Source organism: Canis lupus, chromosome X (genome assembly GCF_011100685.1).
Source record: "Canis lupus familiaris isolate Mischka breed German Shepherd chromosome X, alternate assembly UU_Cfam_GSD_1.0, whole genome shotgun sequence".
In the NCBI taxonomy this organism is placed as follows: domain Eukaryota; kingdom Metazoa; phylum Chordata; class Mammalia; order Carnivora; family Canidae; genus Canis; species Canis lupus.
The window spans coordinates 31291159-31311525 of record NC_049260.1 but is presented as its reverse complement, the minus strand read 5'-3'; the positions used below and the strand labels follow the sequence as shown (position 1 = coordinate 31311525).

Here is a 20367-nt window from a genome sequence, read left to right as displayed (position 1 = left end):
GCAAAATTTAAAAAGAAAAAAAAAAACACTTACTTTGGAGATATTGTCACAGTGTTCCTTGCCTGGGAAAGGGAGAAGTCAGAGGCATCTTTTCCAATAATTGTAGCATTATACACTAAGTGTTTCAAGCTTGGATTTTTCAGTAGAATCTATATTGAAGAGAGTATACATAAGATCATGAATTTTAAAAATATATAATTTAGCACTTATTTTCATCAAAGCAAGTTATACACTTCAATCATGAAAATATTCCTAATGTGCACTAACTGGAGGAAAGCAGACTTCGTATTTAAAAATAACACATATATAGATAGTTTACCAGAATACGCAAGGAGAAAGAGCTTTCAAGCTTTCAAGTAAGGAAATGACAGATGTAGAAACACCTGACCATCAAAGGTTTGTTTTTTTTTTTTTTTTAAAGATTTTATTTATTTATTCATGATAGTCACAGAGAGAGAGAGAGAGAGGCAGAGACACAGGCAGAGGGAGAAGCAGGCTCCATGCACCGGGAGCCCGATGTGGGATTTGATCCTGGGTCTCCAGGATCGCGCCCTGGGCCAAAGGCAGGCGCCAAACCGCTGCGCCACCCAGGGATCCCCCATCAAAGGTTTGAAATCCAAAGTTAGCAACTTGGATTTTGTTCTTACTGCGAAGGGAAATCTTTGGAGAATTTTAAACAGAGAACTTAGATAATCCAATTTACAAAAATACTACTCAGGCTGCTCAGTGTAGAAAGTATTATAAGGAATGTACATTTAAAAACAGAGGCCCAGGCTGAAAATGATGGTGGCCTTGACTTGAAGCAATAGTATAACATTGGGTTGGGTGTTCCTTTCTTTCTGATGCCAAGATAGGGAGGGTACTTGAGGACAAGTTAGAGAGAATATCTCATGAAAACTGTGAATATCCAAGTGTTTATGTAGAATATAATGGAGATTTAAAAAAAAACAGACACAGTGGAAAGATTCCAGGTTATCATGGAAAGTACTGACTCAGAGGAGGAAGATGACATGGGGAAAAATGCATGATTGGCCAAATTAGAGTGACAACAGGTGAGTGCAACTTACATAGCCCAAGAAGTATAGTCACAGAGATCGGAAGAGTCAACAATTAGCACCATGCATGATTATAGTGACTTACAGTGATAATGGTGACTTATACAGAATTTGGTAGATTTGTTAAAGATTAACTAGGGGCGCCTGGGTGGCTCTGTTAGTTAAGTGTCTGGCTCTTGGTTTCTGCTCAGGTTGTGATCTCAGGGTGGTGCGATTGCGCCCTGCATCAGGCTCCATACTCAGTGCAGAGAGTGCTTGAGATTCTCTGCCTCTCCCTCTCTATCTGTCCCTCCTCCTGCTCTTTCTCTCTCTACCTCTCTCTAAAATTAAAAAAAAAAAAAAAATCTTAAAAAAATAAAAGATTAAATTAACTAGTTTTATATTTCAATGAGAATTTTTGGTAACTACCAGGACAAGTACGTTGTTGCCAAAGAGTTTCTTCTATCTTTGGTTACACCGAGGAATTGGGGCTCTCATGTTGTTTGCCTACTTGTGCATATCATTTATACTGGGGGCAAGACAAACCCAGTGTGTTATTTTTTATGTATGTATGTATGTATTTATGTATGAATTTGAAGTACTAGTAAATGATTTTTTTTTTTTTTTTTTAGTAAATGATTTTAAGTTCCTGAGAACTAGTTTCTGTTTTCTGAAAGGAAATGTAGAAAATCATGAGGATTCTCTGTGAAATGTTTTTGTTTTATAGTCCTGGAACTTCCATAACCAGCTCTGAAATCTGAAAAAAGCCACTCATTCTCATTATGTCATATCCTATATATGACACAAAGGCATTGGGCTCACCTGTGGTCAGATTATTCCACTCAGGATTTCACATTGGGGTAGTAAGTGGCAAATGGGGACAAAGGAAATCTGTTCAAGGAAAGGAAAAAAAGCTTTGGAGCCTCAATTCCCCTTGTGCATCTTTTGTAACAATAGCTTATCTTTCACTATTTAATAGTTATCTTTAACTACTGTGCTTCTGTGTAAATTCTGCTTCAAAAAAGTAAGAAGAAAAGTTCAATTGCATTTTAAAAATACCTCAGAAAACCACACAATCTACATTTTTTTTTTCACTGATCACTATTTTTTTTTTACTGGTTCTAGGATTCTATGTTTCTATTAGTGACATATAGTTACACAAATACTTTTTCAATTCTAGTAGCCATTTCTTGAGATTCTTCTTTTTTCTAGAGTGATGAAAATGTTGATTAAAATACTCAACAACTGGCAGGGGGTGAGGGTGACTGGGTGGTGGGCACTGAGGTGGGCACTTGACGGGATGAGCACTGGGTGTTATTCTGTATGTTGACAAATTGAACACCAATAAAAAATAAATTTATTAAAAAATAAAATAAAATAAAATACTCAACAACTTAAGCACTGCCATTTATGGTGTTGATGCATAGGGGCAAATTATGCCAAACGTTCTCAGCAATTTCCAAATCAGTGATTTTCTTAAATTAAATTTAAAATTAAAGCTTATTGTAACTGACAGTTTTTTGCATTCATATTTAATTTTTGTTGCCTTCAAAAGACATACTCTACATTTGTGGAAAATAAAAGCTGTATCTGTATAATTTCATCTATAATCTTTTTTTTTTTTTTTTTTAAAGTAGGCTCCATGCCCAATGTGGAGCTTTAACTCAAGACCTGGAGATCAAGAGTTGGATGCTCTACCTACTGAGCCAACCAGGTGCCTGTCATCTATAATCTTAAGATATGAACATTATTTCTAGTAAAGAGCTAAATGTGGAAAGAACTGTTTCCATTTTAATTGCTTTAATTTGATTTTTTTTTAAATTTTTTTTTTTTTTTTTAATTTATGATAGTCACAGAGAGAGAGAGAGAGAGGCAGAGACACAGGCAGAGGGAGAAGCAGGCTCCATGCAGGGAGCCCGACGTGGGATTCGATCCCGGGTCTCCAGGATTGCGCCCTGGGCCAAAGGCAGGCGCCAAACCGCTGTGCCACCCAGGGATCCCTTTAATTTGATTTTTAACATCACAATTAAAATTTATGTTGAAACAGTTTCTGTTAAGTACTTTTAAAAAATAATGGCAATTAAATGGCATAAAGAAATACAAACACATGGACAGAATTAAAGAACTGGAATTAAACCTTACTATAATAAATCACTGCTTAATCTAATCCAGACTCCTCCTAGTTTCTGCAGGCTTAATCAAAACATTTCTAACTCTTTAGAAATTTTATTTTGAAGTCAAAAGATCTCTCCAACATAATTACAGCTCCAGGCTTTGAGAATCATTGCAGTTAGGGAATTATCAGAGTAAATACTGTTGAAAAAACTTCCAAAGAGTTTTATGTCTTTTTTTCTGACAAAAAAAGAAAAAAAAAATCCTTAAAAGGAATCATATCTCAACATATACTAAGAAAAAATAAGGAGAGGTTTTCCTCACCCTAAACTGAACCCTTTACATGCTGAGACAAGTACCTGATTTTCCCTGATTTTTAACTGAATCCTTACCAACCATCAATCATCTTGTCACAGAGGCTACATATTTATTCAGAGGCACAATTACAAATCAAAGATCACCAAGACATATCTCTTGAAGACCAAATATGGACAAGTTCTGCATCAAAAGTATAAAATCACATCCTCTCAACTAAATATGAGGAGGAATACATAGAATAGCCAAAGAAAAGGAATAGATATGATCTGACCAAAGAGGTAAAGTAACTTTTGTATGAAATAAGATTCTATCAGCCACTAGTGTCCTCAAAGAAACAATGAGAGACCTATAAATCTAGTTGAAGATTTTATGAAAATTTGTAGAAGGAACAATCTGACATAAACATAAGCAATTTGAAGCTGTATGCTAGGAGTGCCTGGGTGGCTCAGTCGGTTAGGCATCATATTCTTGGTTACAGCTCAGGTCATGATCTCAGGGTCCTGGGGTTTAGACCTGAGCCAGGCTCTATGCTTAGTGCAGAGTCTGCTTGTCCCTCTCCTTCCCCCTCTGCCCCTCACCCTTTTCTCTTTCCATCTCCCTTCTTCATGTGCATGCTCTTTCTCTCTCAAATAAATAAAATCTTTTAAAAAAATTGGAAAGAATTTTAAAAATAAAAATTGTGTGCTATAAGATATTTCACAAGTGTAAATATGAAACAAACAGCTTGAAAAACAAATTGAGGTCAATGGTCCTTAACAAGATATTTCTCCTTTTTTTTTTTAAAGATTTTATTTATTTATTATTTATTTATTTATTTATTTATTTATTTACTTACTTACTTACTTTCTTACTTACTTATTTGAGAGAGAGAGGGAGAGAACAAGCACAAGCAGGGTGAATAGCAGGCAGAGGGAGAGGGAGAAGTAGGCTTCCTACTGAGCAGGGAGCCAGAAGTGGGGCTCAATCTCAGGACCCCAGGATCATGACCTGAGTCTAAGGCAGATGCTTAACCGACATAGCCATCCAGATGCCTGACAAGATATTTTTCAATCAAAGAGAACACTTCATAAATATAGACATATTTATACAGATTTGTTATTGTCATGGGATTTCAAATTTTATTTTCATTTTTGATTTTTTTCTGCATATTAAAAACTTCACTGTTATACATTTAGCAGCTCCTGCACATATAATATCCTTTAGTGGGAATTAGATGGTCCTGGTTTTTTCCTGAAGTTTTTCCTGAAAACTTTGATTTTTATTTCCATTTCTATATCCTCATCTGAATAAATTCAACTAGATGTGTAAACTGCTCCCTTGTGGAAAGCTGAGTACATTCAGAACACAAGTTTACACTCCTGGGGTCAGTCCCCTTGCACGTGAAATGCGTGTCAAGTACTTTGAGAAAATTTGCCCTTTGAAGTGCCTGACTTTCCATTTTCTACTTCCCCAAGCCGCATTCATCAAATGAATCATCTAGGAATCATCATTTCATTGCAGGTGGTTACTATTATGCAAAAATTGTCTCACTCTGCTAAACCTTCTTTAGAAAAAGCAATATTTGCTAAGGCTTACTATATCATATTGATACTTTCGTTAATTTGGGGTTGGAAAAGAACTAACTAAAACCCCTGTGAAGTGTTTAACTTCACATATTTTGGCCCCAAATATTCCATACCTGTCTCAGCACAGTGTCATGTAGAGTACAATGAAAGGGCACCACCTTCTTGGGGAGATATGTCGGGAGCCTTTCATACATATAGACACAAAGCATGAGCATCAGGATTGGATTAGGGTCACAGATGTCCGTGGCCTAGTTTCAAAGAAAAGAAATATACATCAGAGAGGATATGTCGATGAAATATATAAAAAGGGCTAAGGCATAATACAGCAATTATTGAATTACTTTAACATATTTTAAAATATTACTAATTGACATTGACACTGAACTGTAAACACAGTAAACAGAATATTGCTGTGAATCAGAAAAGCTTGACTCAGGTGTTAAAAGATGAATTAGATGTGTTCTCAGTATAACACTGACCTCACGGCCTCAAAGTCTTCACAAAAGCTTGTCAGAGATCATAAAAATATTAGGCACTAGAAATACCTGACCGATGTGACTAAGACACTGCTCCTGATGCAAAGTACCATAAACAGCAATAAAAAAGAACAGAGAAGTAGACAAATTACTGAGGTAAAAGAAGGCAAGAACTTCAAGCAAAAGCTCAAGGCAGAAGGCAGCACAAGAGATGGCCTTGAAGAGTGCTTGGATCTTAAATAGGTTGTGCCTGGGGTGCAGAAAAGGATGTTTTCCATCAGAAAGGCACAGAACTACAGTGCAAGGATATAGGGAAGTATAGTGTTTATTTGTTAAAGAAGTACAATTCGAATCATGTGTAAGGCAAGAAAGGCGAAGCACTGCGTGAAAAGACTAAGGAGCGCCAAGGCCACACTGTGGAGGGTGTCATCGATGCCAAGGTGAGGGACTTGATTTCTGAATGAGGAATAACACAAGAGCAACAATGCAGGCAGATCAGGTGGGGGTGGGGGTGGATAGGGAGTACTTTTTCTAGAACAAATTGTAATAGGTCAGAAAATGTAATCATACTGATAACCAAGGTAAATTAGTGATGGTTGCTGGAAAAGATTTGAGATAAAAGCCAGAATTGCAAAGGAATAATAGCAGGGACAATCAACATAGCCTGAATGTACACTGAATATAAAAAGTAGAGTCAGGAGCACCTGGGTGGCTCAGTCAGTTAAGCTGACTTAGGTCATGATCCCAAGGTCCAGGGATGGAGTCCTGGGATCAAGTCCCGCATCAGGTTTCCTGCTCAGTGGGGAGTTTGCTTCTCCCTCTCCCTGTGCCCCTTCTCCCCACCCGGCTTGTGCTCTCTCCTCAGTCAAATAAATAAATAAAATCTTAAAACCTTAAAAAAAAAAGTAGAGTCAGGAGTAGGAGGAAAGATTCTTTGTATCAGCTCATGTAGTATCTATGATGTCCTAGAAAAATGTGAAGGTCGTAGAGAATTACTCATAGCAAAGAAGTATTGAGAATGGTCTAAGGCATGGATTAGAAGACATAAAACACCGCTGATGGACTAACAACTCTGTCATTGTCAGTACACTTCTATAAAATGAAGATCTAGTTAATGGCTCATATTCAAGTTAGTAACTGAAAATGATCCAGGTCTGGCTTGGAAATGCAAATAGTGTGTGAGCCAAGGAGACCTAAGCCATTATGTGGAACTAATACACTTAACTCTGAAGTATAGCAGCAGTTCCCAGCAAATAAAAAACAGCTCCTCTGATCATCTGCTGGTTCATATTCCTAAATATATTCTTTTACTTATTTGAAAGAATAGAAGAGTTTGTTGTTTCTTGTGTTTTTTTTCTTAAGATTTTATTTATTTATTTATGAGAGACACCGAGAAAGAGGCAGAGACATAGGCAGAGGGAGAAGCAGGCTCCCTGTGGGGAGCCTGATGCAGGACTTGATCCTAGGACTCCGGGATCACGACCTGAGCCAAAGGCAGACAGACTCTCAATCACTGAGCCACCCAGGTGTCCCTGTTGTTTCTTGTTTTGTCAATAAGCAGTAAGGCTAACCAATAAAGGTGCCTGGGTAGGAGATTTTTAGTAAAAAATAAAGGAGCTGGCCTTCCTCGGCAGGGTAGAAAGCTGCTAGTGAGTATGATTTGAGGAAAACGGAGAAACACACCAAGACTCCAAAGTTACTCATCAGTATTCTGTGGTAGCACATTTCTTCATGAAATACAATGTTAGTCAACATGTGAAGGAAAAATATTAAAGATAAGAACAAACTAAAAAACTAAAAACTAAATACAGAGTTTAATTCTCACAAAGTGAAGACTATGGCTCTGCTGGGCTCTTTAGGATGGGCCTACCTATGAGTGGGATCAAAGAGGGCTGTGGGGCACCTGGGTAGCTGTCAGTTAAGTGTTTGCCTCTTGATTTCAGCTCAGGTCATGATCTCAGGGTAGTGAGACAGAGCCCCTAATGGGACTCCATATTGGGAGTCTGCTGGAGATTCTCTCTCTCTGCCCCAACCCCATGGTCTCTCTTTCTCTCTCAAATAAATAAATAAATAAATAATTTTTTAAAAAAGAGGGCTGTCTAAGGTGATGAGAAATGTGTTTGTTGGGGGAAGGGTAAGACTAGTGGCAGAACACTGTAGGCTCAAGTCTGAGGTCAATAAAAAGCCTTTTGAACACTTTTTTAGTGACTACAGCATAAAATATAGGTAATAATATTACCTAGATAACAATATTACCTCATATAGGTAACAATATTATCTAAAATATAGGTAACAATATAGAATTATACCTAAAACTCATCTTTGGAAAATATATAATGGGATGAAAATGCAATACTTTAGAAATTAAAAAAAAATATGTTTATCTTAATGGGAAAATATATTTGATTATTAAGATATTAGACTGAAAAAAAAAGAGAAAAGAGCATCCTAACTTTCCTTATAAGTTTCGATGAAAATGACCTAAAGCAATTACACTTTAGTCGATCCTAGGCTCAAAAATCCAAATGTTAAAATAGGTTTATTATTATTATTTTAAGTTAGGTTTGTTTAAAAGAAGATTTCCTTGTGAAATATCTTTCAAAGATATAATCATTGCTTTCTCTATACAGGTCTAACCTAGAAGAACTTCAACTGTATTGGTCCATTTCCCACCAAAGAATTAAACAAAATAGGTCATAATAGAGAAAAATGCTGGAGTAGAAATCTGGTAAACCAAATTCCAGCCCTGCTACTACACAGTGCCATGATCTTGACTAAATCAATTGGTTTCCCAAGGCCTCAGTTTTTTCATCAGTAACAAGAAGAGGTGAAATAATGTCGACCTTTGTGGAGGATTTAATTTTCTATGACTTCAAGATATTACCAGCTTTTGTACTGGACACCAAATATAACTAGCAGTACACACTGACATACTTTAATTCTACAGAGAACACTTGATTACCTTCTGCAAAGCAATTTTTTCCTTTCTTCTTCCCTAAGAATCCCAATTTTTGTGGCTGTTTCATTACTTTTATCAAACACTGGTTTGGCTACAAGCATGGAATGTAATTATGGCTAATGACACGTAACAGGAAATATGCAGTTAACCATTAGAAAAGGTTTACCTTATGGAAAAAGAGAAGTGAAAGATGAGGTGCTATTCAACTAGCCCCAAGAGTAACTGTATAGCAGTGTTACATGAGAATTTCAATAGAAATTTGGTGGTTATTAGTGCACACACCTAAAACAAAACCAGAGGCTGAGAAGGGCTGAGCAAAAATGAATCTCTAATAACTTTATTGAGTAACTGACTGACTATTCCTATAATCTCCTAATGCCTGACTTAATCTAACATAAAATATTGAATTTATTTTTTAAAGATTTTATTTATTTATTCATGAGACACGCACAGAGAGAGGCAGAGACACAGGCAGAGGGAGAAGCAGGCTCCATGAAGGGCCTGATGTGGGACTCGATCTTGGCACTCCAGGATCACACTCTGAGCGGAAGGCAGACACTTGACCACTGAGCCACCCAGGTGTCCAAGAATTTGTTTATTTTTAAAGTGTTTTCACTCCTGAATTGTTTTTTAATGCTAAAAGCATCAAACTTGCTAAAAACAAGTGTTTTTTTTTTTTTTTAGAGAAGGAGAGAAGAAGAGAGAGAGAAGGGGAGGGGGCAGGGAGAAAGAGAAGCTCAAGCAGGCTCCAAGCCCAGTGCTTGTGGCTTGATTCCCACAACCCTGAAATGATGACATGAGCCAAAATCAAGAGTCAGATGCGAAACAGACTGATCCACCCAGGAGCCCCAAAAGCAAATGAAAATTTTAAGAGAAAAGTCAAATTATCTATTCAACTTTAGCTCCCATCACTACTCAGTGAATTAGGTGTAGTACAATCTCTATAAATGTTATATTTATTTTCATATCCATTTCTTTACATGAGGGAATAAAAATACATTCTATACTGAGTCCAAATAATTCCCACTATATTTTTGCTTTAAATATAATGTATGTCATGAAAGAGAAGATATGTAAACAACTGTTATATTTCAAATGGCAAGATTCCACAACAGGACATAACACAGGTACAGAAACTTATCTAGCTGATTCCACAGCTGCAAAGAATATAATAAAGGAGAAACTTAAACATTAATAAATATTTTGAATTTCTTTGGTTTTAAATGTGAACCAGTGCTATGCATTGGCATTAATTCACTATCGCTTAATTTAATATTTTTGAATTTTGTGATTTAATGTGGTTGGTAAATTTAAGTTGATAAAAAAAAAAGTTAAGGAATTGAAACTGGTTATTAAAAGCTTGATAATTATCAGTTAACTGCCAGTTTCTCCATTCATCAAATCTTTCACTGCATTTTTATGTATTATTCACATTTTAAAATATCGTTTGATTATACAATAAAATAAAAATTTTGAGTCAACATATCTGAGGAAATAATAAAGTAAAGGAGAGGGCACCTGAGTGGCTCAGTCAGTTGAGTGTCTGCTTTTGGTTCCGGTCATGATCCCAGGGTCCTAGGATCCAGGGTCCTGGGATCAAGTCCCACATTGGGCTCCCTGCTCTGCGAGGAGCCTGCCTCTCCCTCTGTTTCCCTCTCTCTTTCCCTAACTCTCATGAATAAATAAATAAAATCTAAGAAAAAAAAGCAAAGGAGAGAATCACAACATATAATGATTTACATTGTCCAAACAAAAATATTTAAGTTTCTTTTGAGTCTGATCAAATTCTCAAGGGCCACCTTGAACACCAAATGTCTCCTGTAACTCTTCTTGGTTCCCTTACCAGAATGATTTCTGTCCCTTTTGATTCCTATAGCACATTGCTTCTATGTATACTATGGCATTCACTATCTTCTTTGCATCAGATCTTTTTTGTGTACTGGTCACTATTAATAACATCTTTGAAGGCATGATTGTGGTTTAATCATATCTGTACCACTTACAGGGTCTATCCAGTGTCTTTTCTGGAGGATACTCAATTTGTTGAATTCATGAGAACTACAGTATTTTTACTCTTTCAAACCAAAGTCTTTCATTGAAGTTTATCTCTAAAACTCTCTTATAAAAGAAATCTCTAGCCAAAATCCTAAAATACAGTTTCTCTTTACACCTACATCAATATAAAAGAAGGTAAATGTCAGACCTGAAACAAAGTGACTTTAACACGCAAGTGACTTTCATACAAGGAAAAAGCAAATCATTATGAAATGTCATTTTTCCAGCAGGTGTGAGGAACAGCTTTATACCAAGCCATATGTGGGCATTGGCATCATCAATGTCTCTTGTGTCATGGAACAGAAAACTCAGTTAGCTGTAATGGTCTTTCTCCCGTGTCCTTCTTTTGTGACTGTTCACAAGGTCTAGCAAACCTCAAATGTTTCCTATATCAACTTATTATTTTAAGTTCCCAAATGACATGAGTAGAGAAAATATCTTCCTCTTTGACCAACTGAAATTATATTTTGTTTGGTCTATGATCCCTGTCTCCAGGCCCTCTCCTATGAGTCCTTTCCAATCATAGTTGTAAGAACAAATACCTTTATTCCCATTATACCACATAATTCTGACTTTTTATGCTGATATCCAATATCCCAATATATATCTATATTGATTTTTCTAATCTCGAAATTCAACTAAGGCACTCTCTTCACAGAATTTCCTTAATGTATGTCATGTATTACATTTGACATGCTGTTTACTCCATATCCTCTGAGTAAACAACTTCGTCTCTTACCACTACCAATCCAACTCCAATCTACCTTCAAGACCCCAAATAAGTCCTGCCTTCTCTATAAAATCTTTGGTGGATCCATCTAGATCATATTGATCTCTTCCCTTATCTGAATTTTATACTTTGTTTTTTTGCATACACCGACAATTACATGAGTAGAATGTTTTTTTTTATCATTGACTATGCACATATCTTGATAATTCAATGGTTTTGTATATTCTTCAAAGTAAGAAATCATTTATTTATTTTTAAAAAATTATTTACTTGAGAGATAGAAAGAATGACCTTGAGGGGTTGGACAGAGGAAGAGGGAGAAAGAAACTTAAGTAGACTCCGTGCTGAGCAGAGACCCTGACATGGGGCTCAATCTCACCACACTGAGATCAGGATGAGCCAAACCCAGTGGGGTGCTCAAGCAACTGCACCACACAGGCGCCCCAAGAAATAATTTGTTATACTATTTCATTACTCTAACAAAGGGCTCAAAATTGTAAGCATATAATGATTATTGCTATTGAGGACTTGATGTGAAAGGCCAGGTGGAATTATAATGTGAAGATCCAAATATAATAATGTATATTGCCATTCTGATCTCAACATGAATATTTATTTTAAAACCAAAATGAAAAGTTGTCTTTTTAGCTACTAAATTAAAAAAATGATAATACATCTATATTCAAAGAAGTCTGCTCCTTTAATTCAATTTTAGAGCTTGGGTAGTGCTACTAAATCACTCAAGCTTCATTCTCGGGGTTTAAGAAAACTGGACAAATCACTAGAACTATTTTCTTATCATGCACAGTTAGATATACATAATTATATATATTTAGAAATATCCAGATTTCTATGTAGTCATATTTCAAATTCCACATTTTAGCTACATCCTACAAAAACACTGCTCAATTTAGATTTAAAATATATGAACAAAGGAATGTTAAAAGGAGTCAACTAACATTTTTCCATTTTTCCAAAGAAGACATACAAATAACCAATAGGTACATGAAAAGTTGTTCAGCATCATTAAGCATGAAGGAAATGTAAATCAAAATCACAATTCAATATTACCGCACACCTGTTAGAATAACTACTATCAAAAAGAGGAGAGATAAAGTGTTGGCAAGGATGTAAAGTAAGGGGAATTTTTGTATGCTGTTGGTGGAAATGTGCCTTGTTATAGTCATTATGGGGAACAGTATGGGATTCCTCTAAAATATTAAAAACAGAACTACTATACAGTCCAGTTACCGTATTTCTGGGTATATATCCAAAGGAAATGAAATCAGCATCTCGGAGATATCTACACTTCCATGTCCAACTGCAACATTATTCACAATATCAAAGATATGGAATAACCTCTCCATCAGTGGATAAATGAGTAAAGAAAATGTGGTATATACTCACAATGGGATATTTAGTCATAAAAAAGAATGAAATCTTGTTGCTTGTGATAACATGGAAGAAACCAAAGGACATTATGCTAAACAAAATAAGCCAGGCACACTAAGACAATTATTTTATGATTTCAATTGTATGTGAAATCTAAAAAAGTCAAACCCATGTAATCTGAGAGTAGAAAGAAAGTTGCCACAGGAGGGGGATGGAGGAAATGAGGAAATGTTGGATCTTAAGTGTTCTCATCACAAACACATATACATACTCACACACACAAAATGGTAACTATATGAGGTGATGGATGTGTTAATTAACTCGATTGTGGTAATCATTTCACATTGTGTGTATACACACACACATATAAATGTATAAATCATCATATTGTATACATACAAAATCACATTGTACAAACTAAATATACATTATTTTTATTTTCCAATCATACCTAATAAAGCTGGAAAAATATGAAAAGAAATTTACATGTATGGAATATGTGATACATAGGCACTCACCTGTATGTCCATGTCAAAGCCAATTTCATGAAGTACATTCACAATAATCAGGCAATTGTGCAGATATTGTTCAGAACTTTTTGGTTGTGTGTACATTTTTACTAAATGAGACTCAATCTGGAAAAGACAACAATCAAATCTTTTAGTGATAAAAGAATAAAAATTACTGCTTTTTAATTGTTCTTTTTTAGTTCAGCAAAGAATCATTTAAATATTAACATCTGTCAGTAGTAAATTATTTTAATCAAAATACCAGAATAAACAAAAAGGGAATGCTGGCCATTCAGATTCAAGTGTAACTTAAATTAAAATATAAAGAATCAGTTTATAAAAAATACTTTGAGTTTTAATTACTAAGTTCTTTTTTTTTTTTTTACAACACACATTTTCTTTATTCATAAATGAATCAGACTCTAACAGAGTCTATCTTGGCTTCCTTCTCTTCTGTCTCCCTTCTCTCAATACCTTCCTTGAGCTTCCTGGGATCACCCCAAATATACTTCTGTTCACATTCCTGGGTGGAAGTCTACGGTCTCCTTTCTCTTCACATCCCAGAGCTCCTTCTCTTGTTCCAAAAAGATGACCAGATCTGGCTTCCAAACAACAAGACCCAGAAGAGGAGGTGTCCGTAGTTCTCTAACATCACATCCCTGTACAGTTCCCGCTGAGTGTGGTTCAGGCATCCCCACTCCTTCTGAGAGAATTCTATGGCCACATCCCTGAATGTCAGCAGTCCCTGAGAACTGGCCATTTCTTCTTCTTTCACTTTGTCCTCTAGATTTCTTTCTCAGAAGAGATTCATGGAGAAATCCAAGTTCTTTTTTTTTTAAAGATTTTATTTATTTATTCATGAGAGAAACACACACACACACACACACACACACAGAGATAGAGAGAGAGAGAGAGAGAGAGAGAGAGAGAGAGAGACATAGGCAGAGGGAGAAGCAGGCTCCAGGCAGGAAGCCCGATGTGGGACCTGATCCCGGGACCCCAGGATCACGCCCTGAGCCAGAGGCAGGCGCTCATTCGCTGAGCTACCCAGGCGTCCCAAGTTCTTCTTTCAAATAATAGAAGACCATTCTTCATTAAACCGACACTTACCAAAAATGGACAATAGGCTCCCAACTGTGTCGCAAAAACAAGGCCATCTAAAAGGTCTCTGTCAAAATTTACTATCCATCTCTCAGATGGAATAACTCCTGTTCCAAAAAAGAGAGTAAATATAACATTAGTTTTACTTTTCTAAAAAGATCCTTTACAGTATCTGTCTGAATATATTCTGATCTTATCACTATATGATACAGAAGGTATTTAAAATTGACAAACATTATAGAAAAAAATGCTTTCAAAATCATTCCCATTGTGGAGACCTTTAGTGCCTAGTTCAAACACAAAGGAAAACAACATATGTCTATCTTTATTTCACTGGTTTTCAAGGAATCACTGATCCTTAATAGGTTTTCTCCCAAAGTGACATACAAAAGAATAAATAAATGATCTGGAATTTTCTATTCCTTCAAAAGGAAAATGGATCGATGAATAAAGGACAATGGGGAAAATTAAAAAAAAAAAAAGGAAAAAGGATGTCTTATGGAATTTGAGTAATAGTTTAAAAAATTTTGTCTTTGCTTAGAAAAGAAAAAGTGTAGTATTTTGGGGAAAAAAAAATTTAAACCTCCAAACAATAATAAGAGAATATGAAAAACTATATGCCAACAAATTGGACAACCTAGAAGAAATGGATAAATTCCTAGAAACATATAAATCACCAAAACTGATGATTTTAATCAAATCATTAATTAAAATTAATAGGAATTAATAGAAATTTGAACAGACTGATCATCAGCAAAGAAATTGCTGCAAAGAATTTTTGAATACTCCCAACAAACTAAAGTCCAGGACCAGATGGCCTCACAGGTGAATTCTACCAAATATTTAAAGAAGAGTTAATATGTATTCTTCTCAAATTATCCCATGCAATAGAAAAGGAAGGAAAACTTCCAAATTCATTCTATGAAGCCATCATTACTCTAATATTAAAACCAGAAAATGACACCGTGAAAAAAGAGAACTACAGGCCAATACCTCTGATGAACACAGATGCAAAAATCCTCAATAAAATACTAGCAAATGAAATCCAATAATACATTACAGAAATCATTCACCACAATCAAGTGGGATTTATTCCTGGGTTACAAGGGTGGTTCAATATTCTTAAATCAATCAATGTGATATATCCCATTAATATCTGACAGGATAAGAACCATATGATTCTTTCCATAGATGCAGACATAGTATTTGACAGAGTACAATACCCATTCATGATAAAAATCCTCAACAAAGTAGGTTAGAGGGAACATACTTCAACATAATTAAGGCCATATGTAAGAAACCTACAGCAGCTAACATGATCCTCAATGGGGGAAAAAAAACCTTTTCCATCAACATGAGGAATAAGATAAGGATATCCACTCTCACTGCTTCTATTTAACATAGTGCTGGAAGTCCTAGCCACAGCAATCAAACAACAAAAAGAAATAAAAAGCATCGAAATCAATAAAGAAAAAGTAAAACTTTCCCTATTTGCATATGACATGATACTATATATAGAAAACCCAAAAGACTCTACCAAAAATCTGCTAGAACTGATAAATAAATTCAGTAAAGTTGCAGGATACATAATCAATCTACAGAAAGCAGTTGCATTTCTATAAACTAATAATGAAGTAGCAGAAAGAAAAATTAAGGAATCAGTCTCATTTACAATTGCACCAAAAGTAATAAGATACCCAGGAATAAACATATCCAAAGTGGTAAAATGCTTGTGCTCTAAAAATTATAAAACACTGATGAAAGAAATTGAGGATGATGCAAAGAAATGGAAAGACATTCCATGCTCATGGATTAAAAGAACAAATATTGTTAAAACATCTATACTACCCAAAGCAATCTACACATTTAATGCAATCCTTATCAAAATACCAATAGCATTTTTCACAGAGCTAGAACAAGCAATCCTAAAATCTGTGTAGAACCACAAAAGACCTCAAAAAGCTAAAGTAAGCTCGAAAAAGAAAAGCAAAGCTGGAGGCATCACAATTCTGAACTTCAAGTTATATTACAAAGCTAGTAGTGGCACACAGCATGGTACTGGCACAAAAATAGACATAGATCAACGGAACAGAATAGAAAACTCAGAAATGAACCCAAAACTACTTGGCCAGTTAATCTTTGACAAGGAAGGGAAGAATATCCAATGGGAAAAGGACAGTGTCTTCAACAAATGGTGTTGGAAAACTGGACAGCAACATGCAAAGGAAACTGGACCACTTTCTTACACTATACATAAATATAAATTCAAAATGAACTGAAGATCTATATGTGAAACCTAAAACCACAAAAATCCTAGAACACAGGCAGCAACCTCTTTGAAATTGGCCATAGAAATTTCTTTCTAGATATGTCTCCTGAGGCAAGAGAAACAAAAGCAAAAATAAACTATTGGGACTACATCAAAATAAAAGTCTTCTACACAGCAAAGGAAACAATCAACAAAACTAAAGGGTAACCTACTGCATGGGAGAAGATACTATCAAATGACATATCTGATATAGGGTTAGTATTCAAAATGTATAAAGACCTTATATAACTCAATACCCAAAACACAAATAATTCAATGGAAAGATGGGCAGAAGACATAAATAGACATCTTTCCATGTAAATAGCAGCATTATTTGCAATATCCAAAATGTGGAAGCAGCCCAAGTGTCCATCAATTGGTGAATGGATGAAGACGATGTGGTATATACATACAATGGAATTTTATTCAGCCATGAAAAAGAATGAAATCTTGTCATTTGCAACAATGTGGATGGAGCTGGAAGTATAATGCTGAGAGAAATAGGTCGGTTAAAGAGGGATAGGTGCCTTATAATTTCACTATTGTGTGGTATATGAGAAACAAAAAAAAAATGAGCAAAGGGAGAAAAGAGAGAGACAAACCAATAGGCAGATCCTTGATCATAGAAAACAAACTGGTGGTGGCAGGGGGATGGCAGGGGTTAGGGAGATACATATGATGAGGATTAAAAAGTAGTACGCTTGTGATGAGCACTGGGTGATACACGGAGTTATTGAATTTCTATGTTGTACACTTAAAACTAGCATAACACTGTACGTTAAGCAACTGGAATTAAAATAAAAACTTAAAAAGAAATCAAAGCCAAAACCAAAAAACAAACAAAAAAGTTTCCAAAAGGACCTAGATTCTTATAGGTTTGAGATGATGTCTTGTCTGAAAACAAGGGGAAAAATTGGCTATCTTCCTAAGTCCTTGCAAATTCTTTGTTTCTCATTTTCTGTGAATAAGAAACTATGAGAGGATATCTTCATGATATGTATATTAACTTCACAAATCAAGATTACTGTACATCTGGGGTGTCTGGCTGACTCAGTTGATTAAGCATGCAACTCTTGATTTAGGCTCAGGGTTGTGAGATTGAGACCCGTGTCAGGCTCCATGCTGGGTGTGGAGCCTGCTTGAGAGATTTTCTCTCCATCTCCCTCTGCCCTTACCCCTACCCCCCACCCTCCACCTCCCTCTTGCATGCACTCACATGCTCTCTCTCTCTAAAACAAGAAAAAAAAAGATTGCTTTACATCTGGTACTGGAAGACTAATTTCTCTGGAACCACTGATGTTCTTGATACTTCACAAAAATAGTACCTGCTATTTTTTCATCTGAGATACTACAACATTGAACAATTCTGTAGGATTTCTATAGCACGATATTGCAGAAACAGTCTAGCAAACAAAGATCACTAGAAATTTTCAGCTAATGCACAGCAAAGAACTATATATTTCAAAGTATATTTTTTTTTTGCTGACAAAGACTTATAAATAACTATATCTGATATATAATGTGATGCAATCAAAGTAATGAGTTCAAAATGCACATTTCTGGCAGGCTGGATGTTTATAACCTAAAAGTGCTTCTCTTAACGTTTATGTGCCACCTATGGCTTTTAATAAAAGCAAAGGGTCTCACATTTTTCTAAGAACTGTAAGCAAATCTAACTTTAATCTGAAAAAGGCAATTTACTAGTCTTTCAAGTTGATTGTGAACCGGACAGTATTTGATATAGACAAAGATCTCTAAACATCCCAATATCATCTTGTATCATTAAAGAGACAGAAATTCCCCTAAAAATGTTCAACATCTTGTTGAGGATAGGTCACATCTGTAACAAGAAAACAAGTAATGAAAAATCTCCTAACTGAAAGCTAATAGATAGATTACAATATAACAATAACTGTTACGCTGTTACTTCCAACTCTACCAACTGCAATACAGCACCACAGGACTCATTATAACCTTCCCCCTTTCCTTATTTCTAACTCGGTTCTTCAATACTGAAAAGCCTGGCTCTCATTACCAACAACATATTTACTTATTTGTTCAACCCTAGTATACATATAAAGCAATTTCAAAATTGCAACCCCATACCCCTACAAGAAACTAAAGTAACATGTGCATGCACCATTCCTTTAGTCTTTAGTTCTACAGTATTCAGTCATGATTGTTTTCACAAGATAATTTAGTCAGAACCTTTCTTGTCCATTATATTCAGTGAGGTTGTCAAACATTTGCAATGCAGTTAGATTCACTTGTTATAGTCTACATTTCATCCTGAATTACTTCCATGTTTTGGCTGATTAAAAAAAAAAAAACACATGTACTAGCATTCTTTCTTTGTGTTGTAAATTTCTAGGATTTTGAGAGACATATTGTCATGTATTTATCATATTTCCATTACAGAAAAGTTTCATCACCCCCAACATTTCCATTTGCACTGTAGAGTCAACTAATTGATATCTACAAAAAAAAAGGGAAGTAGGATTTTTCACTAGGGTTATATTGTATCTATAGATCAATTTGACAATAAAATATCTTACTATTTGTCTTCTACCCCCATGTGCATGGTATATTTCTCTATTTATTTAGTTCTCTTTGATTTCTTTCTTGTTTCATAATGCTTAGTACATATATCCTGTGCATATTTTGTTGGGTTCATACTTAAGCATTTTATTCTATATTGCTATGGTAAATAACATGTATAATTATATATATATAATAATACATATATATATTTTTATTATTGCAAATTCCAATTGTTTACTGCCACTATATGGAAACAGTATTTTTATATACTGATTATTTATCAAACTACAACCATAACAAACCCTATACTAATTCTAGGATGTTTTTTGTAGATGCTTTGGGATTTTCTACTTGACTGTCATATTGAATTCCAGCCCCTTTTTCAAGGTTAGAGGTGATTTGTTGTTGTAATTATTATTATTCAGTTTCTTTTTATAGCTGCAATGTGTTTTCATCACGGCCCTGAAGATGACTGTATGTGTGGTCCTTCTTCCTATTTATTAACGTTTTTTGTTCTATAGGGAATAGAGAAGTTGGGCAAGTTGCTTGCCCCTCCCCCCAGGTCTACACTATGAGGAACACATTCTCCAGACTCACTCCTCAGTCATGTCTGTGAGCAACCAGAGACGTTTGTGGGGTAAAACTCTGTAAGACATGCAAACTTTCTCTATTGCTGAGGCCCCTAGGACTTCACGCTCTCTCACTAGTGTATACTTGGTCTCTACCAGTTCACCAGCCACCTAACTCAACTCTTCTTATCAGTCTCCAGCTGTCTCTACCACAAGTAGATAATTACTATCATCTAATTTCTTCCTGTAAACACCTCGTCCTTCTTGGACTTCAGGGTACTTTGTTGTCCTACAGCCTTAGCTTCCCAGGAGAGCTTAATGCATTTGGGGATTTGCTATTTAAATGGTATTTGCTGTTGTTTTGTATATGTTTTTGTTGTAATTTTAAGGGTGGTAGCTAAAGGTCTTTCCAGTCCTCTATCTCCCTGAGTGCAAAACCAGTGGCACCTATTGGTGTTCAGTCCACTACAACTTTGGAGCTGCTGTGTTATTTCTTAAACAGCAGTTGGCATGAATTGTTGCTGTTCAAACATGGCTCTCTGTGCAAAGAGAATGGCAATAATCCTCCAAAACAGTGTTGAGAAGTAAAAACCACACTTCTCTGATCTGATCCCACACCTATAGCCTATCATTCACAAGAAGGCTGCTTACAAGCCTCCACCAGTTTACCACAACCTTAGGTATATCAAGGATTTTCT

General features: G+C 35.6%; 1 protein-coding gene across 5 annotated transcripts in view; it reads right to left on the bottom strand.

The window, feature by feature from the left end:
* Positions 1–20367, bottom strand: part of CFAP47 (cilia and flagella associated protein 47) — a 504616-nt gene that overhangs the window by 273237 nt on the left and 211012 nt on the right. For 4 of the 5 annotated variants that reach the window (XR_005386243.1, XR_005386242.1, XM_038587158.1 and 1 more), the window contains exons 34-37: positions 14261–14358; positions 13160–13276; positions 5143–5277; positions 34–149 (exon numbers count right to left, since the gene is read on the bottom strand). Coding sequence is in view for 3 of the 5 variants with exons in the window: in XM_038587158.1 (XP_038443086.1) it covers positions 34–149; positions 5143–5277; positions 13160–13276; positions 14261–14358 (466 nt within the window). In the remaining 2 variants the exon portion in view is untranslated. The remainder of the gene's footprint in view (positions 1–33; positions 150–5142; positions 5278–13159; positions 13277–14260; positions 14359–20367) is intronic. The other variant, XM_038587159.1, reaches the window with a different exon arrangement.